At 45.1% G+C, this 18607-nt stretch overlaps 1 protein-coding gene across 1 annotated transcript in view; it reads right to left on the bottom strand.

The window, feature by feature from the left end:
• ADCY3 (adenylate cyclase 3) overlaps positions 1 to 17412 on the bottom strand; it is a 218121-nt gene extending 200709 nt beyond the window's left edge. Inside the window, exons 1-2 of the mRNA XM_040348113.1 lie at positions 17339 to 17412; positions 13005 to 15143 (exon numbers count right to left, since the gene is read on the bottom strand). Of these exons, the coding sequence (XP_040204047.1) occupies positions 13005 to 13679 (675 nt within the window). The 5' untranslated portion in view covers positions 13680 to 15143; positions 17339 to 17412. The remainder of the gene's footprint in view (positions 1 to 13004; positions 15144 to 17338) is intronic.
• Between the last annotated feature and the right edge of the window lie 1195 nt (positions 17413 to 18607).

Raw genomic sequence — 18607 nt, 5'->3', positions numbered from 1 at the left:
GATTCGACGGGTAACAGCGCAGGAGAAGCCGGGAGGACACCACCGAAGCCGCAGACGAACGCCGGACCCGAGGAGGAGGACACCACCGAAGCCGCAGACGGACGCCGGACCCAACGAGGAGGACACCACCGAAGCCGCAGTCGGACGCCGGACCCGACGAGGAGGACACCACCGAAGCCGCAGACGGACGCCGGACCCGACGAGGCCGCCGCACAAGACACCAAAACTGTAAGTACTAAAATGTTTTTTTTACAGGAATGCGGGTCCACATTAGGGGTGCGCGCTATACGCCGGAACGCGCAATACCCCGATAAATACGGTATTTAGAAAATAAAAAACAAACCTATACAACCCCTTTAAGTGGCATATCCCTGTTGTGGGTTTATATATATATATATATATAAAACCCTCCACAAGACGTCAGCACTCTGAGCCGAGGCCCATCTGGGAGATGAACTAAGTGATCCCGGGAGGGTGTATCCAGTCTAATGAGCTATAGTGTGCCATCATTTACCCTCATTTACTGCTTGTTATTGTGAACCAAGCCACACACACACACAGCAGGATCATTATTAGCCAGGGTTGTTAGCACTGACACCTCCACCCATGTGACCGTGGTAGGAAGATTGGGAAGAACTGGATACAAAATGCAAGTGTATGGCACAGGAAGCCATCCATGAAGGAAGCCATCTTGGAAGGGGTTTGGAAGGAATAAAAACCCCATGTCAAGTTTTTATTGCAGTTTGTACCTCCGCCAGTGACGATTTCTGCAAATTTAACTGAAATTTAACTGAAAAAAATTACAAAATTTTGTGCAATGAGCTACTAAAACTTGCGTCCACGGGGAAATTGCGTTCCCGTGGACGCATCCCAGTGCGCATGCTCACAATCACGTCGGAACTACTCACTTCAGACGACCGAACACGTCCGACGGACAGGTTTCCAGCGGATAGATTTCTTAGCATGCTAAGAAATTTTTATCCGCTTGAAAACCGGTCGGCTGGACAAATGTCCGCCGAAAAATGTCCGCTAGGCCGTACACACGACCGGATTTGTCTGCTGGAACTGATCCGCGGATAAATCCCAGCGGACAGATCCGGTCGTGTGTACGGGGCCTAACACTGCGCATCACCCTGAACACACCAGCCCCACTGTGATGTGATGGTGGGGCTCTTATATGATGGGAGAAGCTCTAATGTGAAGTTCATTTTGTCAAGGTGGTTGGGTGCCTCATTACAGATTCATGTGATCGTGAGAATGGGTCCTAACAGAAGAATGAGAGCCCTGTTCTGTCTGGTGGGGGATATTATGAGCGGAGATTCTTACTCCGCTCCGATACTAGCCAACAAAATGGCCGGCTCCGAGGCAGCGTGAACTTTGTCCTCGTTAGCCGCTGTGCTGTCAAAACAGCCCAGTCTTCCTGTACCAGACTCTATTCCGTTGTCGTTGTTGTGTCCAACCACCAATTCGTCAAAATCTCAGATTACTAAGGTTTTAAATAAACCGGAAGTGACGTGGTTGGAGTTTCTGATTGGTTGGAGATATTGACAGAACACCCCCATCATTCATCCAAACTATGGTGGTGCAGAGCCAGGAACTCAGGTTTGGATTTTCCGTGTACAAAGCCCACCCCCTAGAGGAAATAGGCTTTAATCAGATTGCCCCCTTTAACCGGTTCCCGACCTCCTCATGTACATTTACGTCGGCAGAATGGCACGGACAGGCACATCAACGTACCTGTACGTGCCTGCCTAGACGTGGGTGGGGGGTCCGATCGGGACCCCCCCCGGTACATGCGGAGGTCGGGTCCGCTCGAAGAGCGATCCGGGACGACGGTGCGACTATTTGTTTTTAGCCGCTCCGTCGCGATCGCTCCCCGGGGCTGAAGAACGGGGAGAGCCGTGTGTAAACACGGCTTCCCCGTGCTTCACTGTGGCGGCGCATCGATCGAGTGATCCCTTTTATAGGGAAGACTCGATCGATGGTGTCAGTCCTACAGCCACACCCCCCTACACTAGTAAACACATACACAGTGATCCCTAAATGTTACAGCCCCCCCTGTGTTTAACTCCCAAACTGCAACTGTCATTTTCACAATAAAGAATGCAATTTAAATGCATTTTTTGCTGTGAAAATGACAATGGTCCCAAAAATGTGTCAAAATTGTCCGAAGTGTCCGCCATAATGTCGCAGTCACGAAAAAAATCGCTGATCGCCGCCATTACTAGTAAAAAAAATAAAAAAAATAAAAATGCAAAAAAACTATCCCCTATTTTGTAAACGCTATAAATTTTGCGCAAACCAACCGATAAACGCTTATTGCGATTTTTTTTTACCATAAATAGGTAGAAGAATACGTATCGGCCTAAACTGAGGAAAAAAAAACAATTTTATATATGTTTTTGGGGTATATTTATTACAGCAAAAAGTAAAAAATATTGCATTTTTTTTTAAATTGTCGCTCTATTTTGGTTTATAGCGCAAAAAATAAAAACCGCAGAGGTGATCAAATACCACCAAAAGAAAGCTCTATTTGTGGGGAAAAAAGGACGCCAATTTTGTTTGGGAGCCACGTCGCACGACCGCACAATTGTCTGTTAAAGCGACGCAGTCCCGAACTGTAAAAACCCCTTGGGTCTTTAGCCAGCATATTGGTCCGGGGCTTAAGTGGTTAAATTGGTTGTAAACTCTTACGTATACACGGTGAAAGGACTATGCTGATACACAGAGATGAAACAAATCCCCATACATAATTTGTATGTTTATCTGTAGTGTTCTCTTCTCTACATCCATCCAAAGTGCTGAATTTATAAGGTTGTCTGAGAGTTCAGAAACAAAGGGGAGTGGAGAGTTGAAGTTATAAACTGCAGAGCTCAGTGAGGAAAGCTCTGACAGCTGATTGGAGGGAAGAGACACACCCTCCTTCACTGGCATACAGGAACAGAGCCGAGGCTGTCAATCTGCTGGAGCTCCCTCCCCTGTCACCATTTTTCTCTTGGTGTCAGAAAAACTTGTTGTCAGAAGTGATTCATGCTGATAGCAGAGGAATGAGGACGGAAGTGAAACTTAGTGCTCTGGATTGGGACAATTACACTCTATAGAGGGATATGCTGTGTTCATATTTCATGCCTACAACCACTTTAACAATATAAATTCTGGAAAATCTTTCAAAATAAGGAATTTATTGACATAGGCCCAGATTCTCAAAGGACTTACGACGGCGTAGCGCCATGTACGCCGTCGTAAGTCCGAATGACCGTATCTATGCGGCTGATTCTTAGAATCATACACCGTCTTATCTTAGTTGCATATTTACGCTGGCCGCTAGGTGGCGCTTCCGTAATTCCTGCGTTGAATATGCTAATGAGCTAGATACGCCGATTCACGAACGTACGTGCGCCCTGGCGTAGCAAGATACGTAGTTTACGTAAGACATGCGCCGGCGTAAAGTTAACCCTCATAAAGCAGGGGTAAGTCATGTTAGGTATGGACGTCGGAAACGTACGAACAGCGTCGTGTTTTACATCGTTTGCGTAAGTCGTCTGTGAATGGGGCTGGACGTAAGTTACGTTCACGTCGACTAGGCATTGAGCGGGCGTAATTTAACATAAAACACGCCCACACTAGCCTACTTTGAGTTACGCGGGCTTATGCCGGCACAGTTACACTACGCCGCCGTAACTTTGAGAATACGGGACCTGCCTCACTAAGTTACGGCGGCGTAGTGTATCTGAGATACGCTACGCCCGCCTATAGATAAGCGCTTTTTTGAGAATCTGGCCCATAAAGTAGATTTAAAGCCCAAACTTATGTTTCCATTTTGGATGGATCAGGAAATTGTCAAAGCACCTGTTGGGTTTTCCCATTTTTGGTATCCCATTGAGGAGATTTCACTTCACTTCCTGTACCGTAGACTCAAGGAAATCTCTCCAAAGTGGGGGGAAATCCCTACTAGGATAGTTGCCAAGGGAACAGGTGTCCCCATTGGAAGATTTCCTCTCTAATCCTGTTCTGCTGACAACTCAAAATGTTGGATTTCCCCCTAAATTCCTGTCCCAGTGGCAGAGGCCACCAGGACAAAAATAAGTAGAATCCGACTTGAAAGAGAAAGGGACAGATTCACGTAGCTCAGCGGGTCTATAGATCCGCTCGATCTACGTGAATTAAGATCCGCTCCCGCAAGTTTAGGAGGCAAGTGGCTAATTCACAAACCACTTACCTCCAAACTTGCGACGGCGGATCCTAAATCCCCCGGCGGAATTCTAATTCCGCGGCTAGGGGAGTGTACTATTTAAATCAGGCGCGTTCCCGCGCCGATTTAAATGCGCAGGCGCCGTCCGCGAAATTTCCCGGCGTGCATTGCTCCCACTGACGTCGCTAGGACGTCAGTGGTTTCGACGCTTACGTAAACGACGTCCGTCCGTATTCGAGAACGACTTACGCAAACGACGTTAAAAAAATTCAAATTCGACGCGGGAACGCCGGCTATACTTAACATTGGCTGCGCCTGATAAAAGAAGGGGTAAGTATACGACGGGTACGCCGCTACGGAAACGTCGTAAGAAGACTGCGTCGGGTCCGCGTACGTTCGTGAATTTGCGTATCTCGCTGATTTACATATTATTTATCGTAAATCAGCGGGAACGCCCCCGGCGCCATTTTTAAATTGAAAAAAAGATCCGACAGTGTAACACAGTGTAACACAGTGTAACACTGTCGGATCTAGCCCTATCTATGCGTATCTGATTCTATGAATCAGGCGCATAGATAGGACCAGTGTAAGTCAGAGATACGATGGTGTATCTGTAGATAATACACCGTCGTATCTCTTTGTGAATCTGGCCCAAAGAGTTATGCCTGGGCTTATGCAAGGAAACAGCACTTAACTTTATTCTACTTACAATCAGATCCTTATGAATAATATATATGTGGTCCTTTATTCAGATTTACTTACTGTACAAAGAGTTTCAGCAGTGGTAAGCGAAAAAAATATATCTCCAAAGAAAACAATTTCATTTCTAATAGAAAAGGAAATGGTTAAAACACTTGTTTTGTCTCTTCGGGAAGATTTGCCTTCACATCAGGCCAGATCCACGTAGATCGGCGTAAATTTATGCGGGCGTAGCGTAACGTAGTTACGCTACGCCGCCGCAACTTTGAGAGGCAAGTGCTGTATTCACAAAGCACTTGCGTCTAAAGTTACGGCGGCGTATCGTGAATCTGCCGGCGTAAGCGCGCCAAAATCAAATGAGGAACAGGGGGGCGTGTTTTATGTAAACTAAGCATGACCCCACGTAAATGACGCTTTTTTCGAACGGCGCATGCTCAGTATCACGTCGAATTTTCAAATTAAATTACGCCCGCTCAATGCCGAGACGACGTGAACGTAACTTACGCAAAGCCCTATTCGCGAACGTTTTACGCAAACGACGGAAAAATTTGACGCTGTCCCAACGTCCATACTTAACATTGCGTACGCCTCATGAGGCAGGGGTAACGTTACGCTGAAAAAAGCCTTACGTAAACAACGTAAAAAAATGCGCCGGGCGTACGTACGTTCTGAGAATCGGCGTATCTAGCCAATTTGCATACTCTACGCGGAAATCAACGGAAGCGCCACCTATCGGCCAGCGTAAATATGCACCTTAGATCCGACGGCGTACTAAGACGTACGCCAGTCGGATCTAGCCCAGCTTCAGGCGTATCTTGTTTTGTGGATACAAAACAAAGATACGCTGGAGCAGCCTAGAAGTTACGCGGCATATCAATAGATACGCCGATGTAACTTCTTTGTGGATCTGGCCCATCCTGTTTCTGAGACACAACAGGAAGTGAGAGGAAATTGCTCCAAAGCAAGAGCAAATTCCCCTTTTGGGAGAGTTGTCACCAGAGCAGGTGTCCCCATTGAACGTTTTCCCCTCTCTGGTGACACCTGCAATATTCTGAATTGCTCCATTTTTGAGGTTGTCGGACCAACAGCGCTGCAACTAGGCTTTCGGTGGCCTTTAGATGACCCCGAGCTTTGAAACCCCCACCTCTGCGGCGCCCGGGTGTGGTGAACCCCGCGCACCCGCCTAGGATCGGCCCTGGGCGGTACTCCTAGTAGAGTGGTTAGCATGCAGGATTGGCAATGCTGTTCCCCGTAGCCTCGTAGGTTCGAATCCACAGGGGGGGCCGCCCACGACAGCTTGCCAGCATGCTTGGGTAGACAAAGGATCGGCCCTGCCTGGAGCCACCCTCAAATAATAAAGACAATATTTATCCTGCCCAATTATAAGACTTGTGCAGTTCTAGTCTTGCAGTTGTGCCTGGGACCTCGCCTCACTGCCAACCCATGTTCGTAACTTCACTAGTCTGAGGATTGGTTCACATGCACGCAACGTCAAGCCAAAAACTTGTTTTTGGAGATTTGGATAGCGTAGGGAGGGATATTTTTTTCACTATCTGGGACTGCATTAATGAGCTTTTCAACCACTTTCTGTCCCGATGACCATGGTTTCAACACACCAGAAGTATGAGACAATTTGCAACAGTAAAATGGTTCTAGTGTTCCCCAATTCATTGTTCATTTTTGTCGGTATTGCTTTTGGAGAGTTCCTCTCACTTCCTGTCTGATAAAACATTAGCAGGAGTGGAAGAGGAGAAGAAATCATCACTCCTGAATATCAGTAAACCCAGAAAATTGTATCAAATACTTACCATAATTTTCTTATCCTGGTGCCCATTCGTGGCAGTATTTGCAGTGCTGACTAGTATAGTGCCACGTAGGCACCAGGAAATGGAAAAATTGTATGAAATACTTACCTTAAATTTCCTTTCCAGGCTCTTATCCATGGCAAAATATAGAATGCCAACTAGTGTTCTACTATGTAGGCACCAGTAAACCAGAAAATTGCATCAACGTCTTGTCGTAGTTTTCCTTTCCTGGTTCTTATCCATGGCAATGTATGAAATCCTTACTAGTATGATGCCATGTAGGCCCCAGGAGACCAGAACATACAAATACTTACTGCAATTTTCCATTCCTAGTATACTATCGTTAGGCCCAAGAAAACTGGAAAATTGTATCAACTACTTACCACAATTTTACATTTTTGGTTCTTATCTGGTTCTGTAGACAACAGGAAAATTGTATCACAAACCTACCACAACTTCCTGGCGCCTATCCATGGCAGCATAGGGAATAGTGTTGAGCGGAATACGCCATATTCGATTTTGCGATATATCACGAATATATAGCCGAATATTCGTGAAATATTCGCTAAAATCGAATATTCGTGATATTTTATAAAAAAAAAAAAATTTGGCCGAAATTTCGCTAATGCGAATGCGAAATTGATTGCGAAATTTTGACAACTGTGGTAGGAGAACTCTGATTGGCTCTGATGCAAAAGAAGGGCGAAGAAAGTATTCGCGAATATTCGGAAATCGAATATTGGTGATATTTTATCGAAATTTCGCTAATGCGAATGCGAAATTGATTGCGAGATTTTGACAACTCTGATTGGCTCTGATGCAAAAGAAGGGCGGAGAAAGTATTCGCGAATATTCGGAAATAGAATATTCGCGATTGCGAATATTCAGCAACATAAAAGGATCGCCTCAGCTTAGCTACTCGGCCCAGGGTCTCTAATCATACCAGCAATGCTTTTAGACGTCGATAGGATGTGATCTGTTTTAAAAATAAATTTGAAAAAATACGAATATTCGGAATAGCGAATATTGGCCGCGAAATTCGAGTTATTCGCGAATATTCGAATATGCCATATTCGTAACGAATATTCGCAATGCGAATATTCGTGAGCAACACTAATAGGGAACGCATAATATTATGTTGCCATGAAAAATCCAGATTTACATAATTTGCCAAATACTTACCAAAATTTTCCTTTCCTGGTGCCTATCCATAGCAGCATACTAAGGGCTAGATTCAGAATGATAAGCGTATCTTTCTGCGGGCGTAACGTATCTCAGATACGTTACGCCGCCGTAAATTAGGGCGCATGTCCCGTATTCAGAAAGAACTTGCGCCCTAAGTTACGGCGGCGTAACGTATGTGGGCCGGCGTAAGCCCGCCTAGTTCAAATGGGGATGATGTGGGCGTGTTTTATTTAAATGACTGGTGACCCCGCGTATTTTACGTTTTTTACGAACGGCGCATGCGCCATTCGTGAAAGAATCCCAGTGCGCATGCTCGAAATTCCGCCGCAACTCGTCATTGCTTTCGACGTGAACGTAAATTACGTCCAGCCCTATTCGCGAACGACGTAAAATTTTCAAAATTCGACGCGGGAATGACGTCCATACTTAACATAGGATACGCCTCATATAGCAGGGGTAACTTTACGCCTGACGTAAACGACGTAAAAAATTGCGCCGGGCAGACGTACGTTTCTGAATCGGCGCAACTACCTAATTTGCATATTCCTCGCGTAAATATACGGAAGCGCCACCTAGCGGCCAGCGTAAATATGCAGCCTAAGATACGACGGTGTAAGACACTTACGCCGGTCGGATCTTAGGGAAATCTATGCGTAACTGATTCTATGAATCAGTCGCATAGATACGACGCCGCAACTCAGAGATACGACGGCGTATCTGGAGATACGCCGTCGTATCTCGTACCTGAACCTAGCCCTAAATGTTTACCAGTATCCTGCTATTTAAGCACCAGAAAACTGCAAAATTCTATCAAATACTTACCATAATTTAACCTTCCCGGTTCTTATTCATGGCAACCTATGGAATGCTTATTACTATGTTGCCATGTAGACACCGGAACAATTTTATAAAACATTTACCATAATTTTTCTTTCCTGGTGCCTATCCAGTGTAGCAAACAGAATGTTTCCTATTATGCTGCCATGTAGGGCCCAGGAAAGCAGAAAATTGTATCAAATGCTTAAAGGGATTGTAAACCTTCCCATTCTTTTACCTTAATGCATCCTTTTTTACCTTAATGCAGCCACCGAGGCACCCCAGAAGACAAGGTTCGGGGGCCACTCTGTGCAAAACAAACTGCACAGCGGAGGTAAGTATGACATGTATGACATGTTTGCTATTTAACCACTTAAGACCCGGACCAAAATGCAGGTAAAGGACCCGGCCAGTTTTTGCGATTCGGCACTGCGTCGCTTTAACTGACAATTGCGCGGTCGTGCGACGTGGCTCCCAAACAAAATTGGCGTCCTTTTTTTCCCACAAATAGAGCTTTCTTTTGGAGGTATTTGATCACCTTTGCGGTTTTTATTTTTTTGCGCTATTAAAAAAATAGAGCGACAATTTTGAAAAAAAATCAATATTTTTTCCTTTTTGCTATAATAAATATCCCCCAAAAATATATAAAAAAACGTTTTTTTTTTCCTCAGTTTAGGCCGATACGTATTCTTCTACCTATTTTTGTTAAAAAAAAATCACAATAAGCGTTTATCGATTGGTTTGCGCAAAATTTATAGTGTTTACAAAATAGGGGATAGTTTTATTGCATTTTTATAAAAAAAAAAATGTTTACTACTAAGGGCGGCGATCAGCGATTTTCTTTGTGACCGTGACATTATGGAAGACACATCGGACAATTTTGACACATTTTTGGGACAATTGTCATTTTCACAGCAAAACATGCTATAAAAGTGCATTGTTTACTGTGAAAATGACAATTGCAGTTTGGGAGTTAACCACAGGGGGCGCTGAAGGGGTTAAGTGTGACCTCATATGTGTTTCTAACTGTAGGGGGGCGGGGCTGGACTTGTGACATCACTGATCGTGTTTCCCTATATCAGGGAACACACGATCAATGACAGCGCCACAGTGAAGAACGGGGAAGCTGTGTTTACAAACAGGTCTCCTCGTTCTTCAGCTTCGGGGACCGATCGCGGGACTCCAGCGGCAATCGAGTCCGCGGGTCCCGCGGCCACAGAGCTTCGGACTGGGTCACGGGCGCGCGCCCACGACCCACGGCTGGGCACTTAAAGGTACAGGTACGTGCTTGTGCCCAGCCGTGCCATTCTGCCGACGTATATCTGCAGGAGGCGGTCCTTAAGTGGTTAAAAAAAAAATGTTTTAACCTTTACAACCCAGTTAACGTTATATGCTTAAAGTGGAGGTTCACCCAAAAACTCAATTTTTATCATTAGATGAGGCTTCTTTTGTCAAGGGGAATCGGGTGTTTTTTTTTTTTAAATCGAAGCAGTACTTACCGTTTTAGAGATAGATCTTCTCCGCCGCTTCCGGGTATGGGCTGCGGGACTGGGCGTTCCTATTTGATTGACAGGCTTCCGACCGTCGCATACAGCGCGTCACGATTTTCCGAAAGTAGCCGAACGTCGGTGCGCAGGCGCCGTATAGAGCCGCACCGGCGTTCGGCTTCTTTCGGCTACTTGTGACGCAATGTATGCGACTGTAGGAAGCCTGTCAATCAAATAGGAACGCCCAGTCCCGCAGCCCATACCCGGAAGCGGTGGAGAAGATTGCTCTCTAAAACGGTAAGAACGGCTTCGATTTAAAAAAAAACACCCGATTCCCCTTCACAAAATGAGCCTCAATCTAATGTTAAAAATTGTTTTTTTCGGGTGAACTCCCGCTTTAATATTATGTTGCCAAGAAAACTCTGAGAACATCGTTTCAAATTCTTACCAAATTTTCCTTTGCTGGTGCCTATCCATGGCAGCATACCGAATGCTTATTAGTATGCCGTCATGTAGGCCTCAGGAAGCCAGAAAATTGTATCAAATGCTTACCGTAATTTTTTGGGTTCCTATTTATGGCAGCATATGGAATGCTTACTAGTATACTGCCATTTAGGCACCAGGGAATTGGAAAGTTGCATTAAACACTTACAATAATTTTATTTTTCTGGTTCTTATCCATGGCAGCATCTAGAATTCTTACTAGTATGTTGCCTTGTAGACACCAGAAAAATTCTATCAAATAACCATACATTTCCTTGCCTGGCGCTCCCAACTTTGGCAGCATATTAAATGCTTACTAGTATGCTGCCATGTAGACCCCCGTAAAAAAAGAAAATTGTATTAAATGCTTACAGTAATTTTTCTTTCCTGGTTCCTATTTATGACAGCATACAGAATGCCTACTAGTATGCTGCCATGTAGGCAGGGCCGCCATCAGGGCGGTACAGGCAGTACACCTGTAAGGGGCCCAGAGGTCCCCAGGGGCCCGGATGGCAACCCTCTCTTTTTTTAGGGGTCCGGAGGTTTTTTTAGGGGTCCGGAGGTTTTTTTATATTTGTTTTATTTATTTGTTATATAAATATATATATTATTATTATATATTAAAGGGCCCGGAGGTCCCCAGATGGCAACCCTCCCCCTTTTTCTTATTTTAAAAAAATCTTTTTTTTTTATATTATTTGATTTCTTTTTTTTTCTTTTTATTTCTTTATATATATATATATTTTTTTATAAGGGCTCAGAGGTCCCCAGGGCCCCATGTGGGGGAAAAAAAACCTTTTTTTTATAAATGTTTATTTTTGTTTATATATATATATATATATATTTTTATTATTATTATTAAAGGGCCCAGAGGTCCCCAGGGCCCTGGATGGCAATCCCCTTTTTTTTTATTTTTTATTATTATTATAAATGTTTATATTTTTTATTTTTTTATATACTTTTTTTTATTAAAGGGCCCAGAGGTCCCGGATGGCAACCCCCTTTTTTTTGTAATTTCTTTTTATAAAAAAATAAATAATAATTTGTGTGTATATATATATATTATTAAAGGGTCCAGAGGTCCCCAGGGCCCCAGATGGCAATCCCCCCTTTAAAAAATAAAATATATATTCTTTTTTATTTCTTTTTTTCTTTTTATTAAAGGGCCCAGAGGTCCCCAGGGCCCCGGATGGCTACCCTCCTTTTTTTATATACATATATTTTTCTTCATTTCTTCTTTTTTTTGTAAAGGGCCCCTCCGCTTCTCAATTCGCGGTAGCCCCCCCTCTTTTCAGGCAGGAACTCCAGAAGGGCCCATGCCTGAAGCTGTGTAAGGGGCCCCATAATTCCTGATGCATGTAGGCCCCAGGAAACAAGAAAATTGTATCAAATACATACTGTAATTTAAATTTCCTGGTTCCTATCCATGGCAGCATACGAGTAACCATTCTGTATACTGCCCTGTAGGCACCAGGAAAACCCCCCGTTTTTTGTAATTTCTTTTTATAAAAAAATAAATAATAATTTGTGTGTATATATATATATTATTAAAGGGTCCAGAGGTCCCCAGGGCCCCAGATGGCAATCCCCCCTTTAAAAAAAAAAATATATATATTTTTTTTATTTCTTTTTTCTTTTTATTAAAGGGCCCAGAGGTCCCGGATGGCAACCCCCCTTTTTTTTCTAATTTCTTTTTATAAAAAAATAAATAATAATTTGTGTGTATATATATATATTATTAAAGGGTCCCCAGGGCCCCAGATGGCAATCCCCCCTTTAAAAAAATATATATATATTTTTATTTTATTTCTTTTTTTCTTTTTATTAAAGGGCCCAGAGGTCCCCAGGGCCCCGGATGGCTACCCCCCTTTTTTTATATACATATATTTTTGTTCATTTCTTCTTTTTTTTGTAAAGGGCCCCCCCGCTTCTCAATTCGCGGTAGCCCCCCCTCTTTTCAGGCGGCAGCTCCAGAAGGGCCCATGCCTGAAGCTCTGTAAGGGGCCCCATAATTCCTGATGCATGTAGGCCCCAGGAAACAAGAAAATTGTATCAAATACATACTGTAATTTAAATTTCCTGGTTCCTATCCATGGCAGCATACGAGTAACCATTCTGTATACTGCCCTGTAGGCACCAGGAAAATCTGATAGGGTTTCTGATTCTTTACCACTCAAATTTGGCTAGACATGCACCTTTATTGATATGTTCATTGCACAGGTTATGTGCGTGCAAGACCTTAAAAATGCATATTGAGGACATGAATTCATGGTTGAAACTTTTTGACTGTTTTGGTTCCATACCTTTGATTTCTGTGTTTTTAGGCCTCAAGCTTACCTGACGTAGCAGAGCGTTGGTATCTATGGATCCTTGCTGCTGTTGGGCGATCGTTACTCCCAGTACCAGGGTATGTATTCCACAGGAAACGGTGGTGATCAGGACAATGGGCGTAAGGCGAAGGGGCAAGGTGATGAAGAACGAAAACACAAAGAAGGCTTGCCAACCGACCGTGTCGCTGGCTTCATGGAAGTGGGCGTAATTGAGGCCCAGATAGGAGAAAATCTGTGCGGCAATCAATATCCACAGGATGTAGGGGACAAATTTGCGGGAAATACGATCCGGTAACAGCCCAAACTTGCATAGGACGAACAGCAAGAGATGGGCCAGGAGCCCAACCGCAGCCACCAAAGTGGAAGCCAACTTGTCTTGGGTGTAGACCACAGCGCACATAACGATAACGTAGCAGTCAAAGAGGGCAGCGAAAACCACTAAAACCAGGAGCGTCTCATGACGTTGCCGGCGAAAATAAGTTTGGTAGAGATTTTCCAGCGACTCGGGTGCGAAGGTAAGCCGCATAAACCGCGGCAGGCAGAGACAGCAGCCCGAGCTCCGCACCGTGACTTCATGCGTCCGGCCGACTCCATGATCCGGGTCCGAAGGCAAGCTCACAGAGTAATCCGCCGAATACTCCGCCGAGTACTCCGGCTCTGAAAAGGCCCGGTTTCGCGGCATTTTTTCCTGGTAAGGGCTTCGGCAACCCGAACGAAGAGATCCTTCTTAAACTTTTCTGAAGATGGCGAAACTTCTCTCGACTTTACCAGAGGCCGCTCGGAAGCCTCATCTCTCCCATATGGATCAAGAGCCGCTATCGCCGAAAAAGTGGTCGCAGCTACCGCAGCTGCAATATTCCTTCCACCGGTTTCATTCTGATCGCTTCCGAATTTCTGCCGATTAAAAAAGTCTTGCTACATTTTGAGTCATTTTTTTCAAAATCTCTTTTTCAAAACATTTCTAAAAAAAAATTCACAGAAACACTTGGTCATTTTTTTTTCCTCAGCAGCATAGTCCCAGGTATAAAAAGCGTTGACACAAATCTAATCGCGCATTTGGTACGTCAATAAGTATGGGACCCCCACCTTTTTTTCCTCAGCCAAGACCACCGTTGAAAATCTCCATTGGGGTTTGAAGGCAGGTGCCTGTGTCCGTCTTACCAGGATAAGCCTGGAGCTCCGTGTAGCCGATGCATCGCATATGTTTTTCTTTGCCTCGCCGCGTTCCCCTTGTGCAATCTGTTGTTTTTTTTTTTTTTTTTTTAATCAAAGAACACAGTGTAATTCCTCCCAAAGCCTGGATCTTGCATCCTCAATCAGGCACGACTCGTGACAGAAACGTTGAGAAGCAAAAAATCTGCATGTTCAAATCCCACGTACGGCCAAACATCCCTCGGCAAATAGAATATTAAAAGAAAAAAAATATATCAAAAATTTTGGTAAAAATTTCTAAAAAAAAAGGGCAGCAAAAATCCGATGAGTTTCTCGCTACGGTGGATTAAAAAATAAATAAAATAGGTGATACGGTAAAGGTGGTGGTGGTGCAATGGATTAAATTGTGAGGCGATTTTTGAAGGTGCGAGTCGAAGGATGGGTAGCTGGAATCTCTAGTGGTTCAGGTCGGGGGGATGCGAAGGATGGGTACGGTTTTCTCCATGGCAAGGGAAGAGCGTTGAGGAAGAGAGCTGCATCCAAGGATTCCAAGCCTCCTGGGAATCACACAAAGGAGGGAGCAACAGACAGCTGTCACATGCATCCAGATGTCTGCAGCCAGATCTCCTGGCCAGTGCACAATCCCATGTACTGGTAGTCAACCACACAGGTCTCAGCCTGCAGTCCCAATGTGGTGGCAAGTCTTCCTGATCACAAATGCTTGGAGGGGGTTCCAGATTCAGCTTCGTTCACATCCCATCCATCTTTGCTGCTGCTGCTGCTATTGCTGCTTCTCTCCCCCTCTGCATCCTCCACCCCCCTGCTGCTGCTGCTGCCTGCCTGTTCCTTCTAACCTGGTGCCTTGTGCCTGCTAGGTCCAAATCTGCCCTCTGCTGGACATAGATGGAAATGCCATAGGAAAAAGCATTTATCAACCTTTTTTTTCCAATCAGGGCACCCTTTAAATGTATGCAAGTTCTTGAGGCACCCCAGTCTAAAAAAAAAAAGGAAAAATTGTAAATGTTACTTATCAATGGGAAACCTGAGCCTGGGACAACCACAAAACCACCTTAGTTACATAATTACATAGTTGGTAAGGTTAAATAAAGACACCAGTTCATCCAGTTTAACGTGTGTGTGTGTCATTTCCCCATATCTCTGTATGTCATCAAACCTACACCTTGATTAAATTAACTTCACACCAGAGCCCCCCCCCCCCCTTCCATCACATCAAACTCCCCCCCTGCACACCAAAGATCAACTATCAGATCAGAGGTCCCCCTCCATGACCTTAGTGGTCCCCCTACCATATCCGAGGTCTCACATCAGAAGCCCCCCCATTACATTAGAGGTCCTCCTATCATATCAGATGTCCCCCTATCACATCAGAGGTCCCCCTATCACATCAGAGGTCCCCCTATCACATCAGAGGTCCCTCCATTACATCAGTAGACCTCCTTTCATATCAGATGTCCCCCATCACATCAGAGGTCCCCCATCACATCAGAGGTCCCCCATCACATCAGAGGTCCCCCATCACATCAGAGGTCCCCCTATCACATCAGAGGTCCCTCCATTACATCAGTGGACCTCCTTTCATATCAGATGTCCCCCATCACATCAGATGTCCCCCATCACATCAGATGTCCCCCATCACATCAGATGTCCCCCATCACATCAGAGGTCCTGCTATCATATCAGATGTCCCCCATCACATCAGAGGTCCCCCTATCATATCAGAGGTCCCTCCATTACATCAGTGGACCTCCTTTCATATCAGATGTCCCCCATCACATCAGAGGTCCCCCTATCACATCAGAGGTCCCTCCATTACATCAGTGGACCTCCTTTCATATCAGATGTCCCCCATCACATCAGAGGTCCCCCATCACATCAGAGGTCCCCCTATCACATCAGAGGTCCTCCTATCATATCAGATGTCCCCCATCACATCAGAGGTCCCCCTATCATATCAGAGGTCCCTCCATTACATCAGTGGACCTCCTTTCATATCAGATGTCCCCCATCACATTTAGAGGTCCCCTCTCATCACATCAGAGTCCCACTATCACATCAGATGTCTCCTAATCACATCAGAGATCTCTCATCAAATCAGAGGTCCCCCCCCTCCAATCACATCAGAGATCCCCCCTCCAATCACATCAGAGGTTCTCCTCCATCACATCAGAGGTCCCCACATTGCATCAGAGGTACCCCCATTTCATCAGTGGTCCTCCCTATCACATCAGAGCCCCACCATCACATCAAAGGTCTCCCAATCACATCAGAGGTCTTAATGTACAGCAGAGACCCCCCCACCACCACCATTACACCCCATCACATCAGTGGTCCCCCTATCACATCAGAGGTCCTCCCATCACATCAGAGGTCTCACATCACATCAGACGCCCCCCCCCCCCCCATTACATCAGTGGTTCCCCTATCATATCAGAGGTCCCCCATCACATCAGAGGTCTCCCATTACATCAGAGGTCTCCCATTACATCAGAGGTTCTCCCAATCACATCACAGGTCTCACATCACATCAGAGGTCTCACATCACATCAGCGGTCCCCCTATAATATCAGAGGTCCCCAATCACATCAGAGATCCACCATCAAATCAGAGGTCTTCTAATCACATCAGAGGTCCCCCTATCATGTCCCTTCCATTACATCACAGCCTCCCCTTTCACATCACAGTTTTACCTTCATAACAAAGGTCTCTCCAAACATCACAGTCCCCCTTCATATCAGAGTCCCCCATCACCTCAGAGGTCTCCCCACCACATCAGAGGTCCTTTCCAGGTTCTTATTCATGTCAACATAAGAAATGCCTACTAGTATGCTGCTATGTGGAAACCAGGAAATTGTATCACATTTGTGTAGTAATTTCCCTTTCCTGGTTCTTATCCATGGCAATGTATGGAGCCCTTTCTGGAATGATGCCATGTAGGCACCAAGAAACCTATTAAATGCTTGCCATAACTTACCTTACCTGGTTCCTATGGCAACATATGGAATGCTGAGCCCAATGGTGGATAGTGGAATACCTTGGGGGCTTGGGCTGCTGCTTTTTCTGGTATAACATTGTGGTTGTTTCAGTGAGATTCTTATCAATAGCAGCGTACGGAACTGGTTACTAGTAAGTTGCAACGTTGACACCAGAAAAATTGTATCATATACTTACCAATATTTTCTTTTCCTGGTGCCTAGTCAGGGTAGTAAATAGAATGCTTACCAATATGCTGCCATGTTCGCACCAGGAAACTAGAAAATAGTATAGTTACTATTATTTTAACTTTCCTGGTTCTCATCTATGGCAGCATACAGAATGCTTACTATTATGTTACCATGTAACAAACAACCACCTTAGTTACATTGTTACATAATTACTTAATTGGTAAGCTAGAATAAAGATACCAGTCCATCCAGTTCAACGTGTGTGTACCTTGCGTTTATAGTTACATACACCTTGATGTAATTAACTTCACATCAGCGCCCCACAACACATCAGATGCCAACATCACATCAGAGCCCCACAACACATCAGATGCCAACACCACATCAGAGGTCTCCCATCACATTAGAGGTCCCCCTTTAACATCATAGGTCCCCCATCATTACATCAGAAGTCCCTCCCATCACATCAGAGATCCCCCTTTCACATCAGAGGTCTCTTATCACAACAGAGCCCCACTATAACATCGGAGGTCCCCCCATCACATCAGAGGTCTCCCATCACAACAGAGCCCCACTATAACATCAGAGGTCCCCCCATCACATCAAAGGTCTCCCATCACAACAGAGCCCCACTACAACATCAGAGGTCCCCCCATCACATTAAAGGTCTCTCATCACAACAGAGCCCCACTACAACATCAAAGGTCCTCTTCTTTACATCAGAGGTCTCCCATCACATTAGAGGTCCCCCTTTAACATCATAGGTCCCCAATCATTACATCAGAGGTCCCTCCCATCACACCAGAGGTCCCCCCATCACATCAGAGATCCCCTTTCACATCAGAGGTCTCCTATCACAACAGAGCCCCACTATAACATCGGAGGTCCCCCCATCACATCAAAGGTCTCTCATCACAACAGAGCCCCACAACACATCAGATGCCAACATAACATTAGAGGTCCCCCTTTAACATCATAGGTCTCCCCCCCATCATTACATCAGAGGTCCCTCCCATCACACCAGAGGTCCCCCCATCACATTAGAGACCCCCCTTTCACATCAGAGGTGTCCTATCACAACAGAGCCCCACTATAACATCGGAGGTCCCCCCATCACATCAAAGGTCTCTCATCACAACAGAGCCCCACAACACATCAGATGCCAACATAACATTAAAGGTCCCCCTTTAACATCATAGGTCTCCCCCCCATCATTACATCAGAGGTCCCTCCCATCACACCAGAGGTCCCCCCATCACATTAGAGACCCCCCTTT

This window comes from Rana temporaria, chromosome 4 (genome assembly GCF_905171775.1).
Source record: "Rana temporaria chromosome 4, aRanTem1.1, whole genome shotgun sequence".
Lineage (NCBI taxonomy): Eukaryota > Metazoa > Chordata > Amphibia > Anura > Ranidae > Rana > Rana temporaria.
The sequence above is the reverse complement of the archived record's forward strand: the minus strand, read 5'-3'. Positions and strand labels throughout refer to the sequence as shown.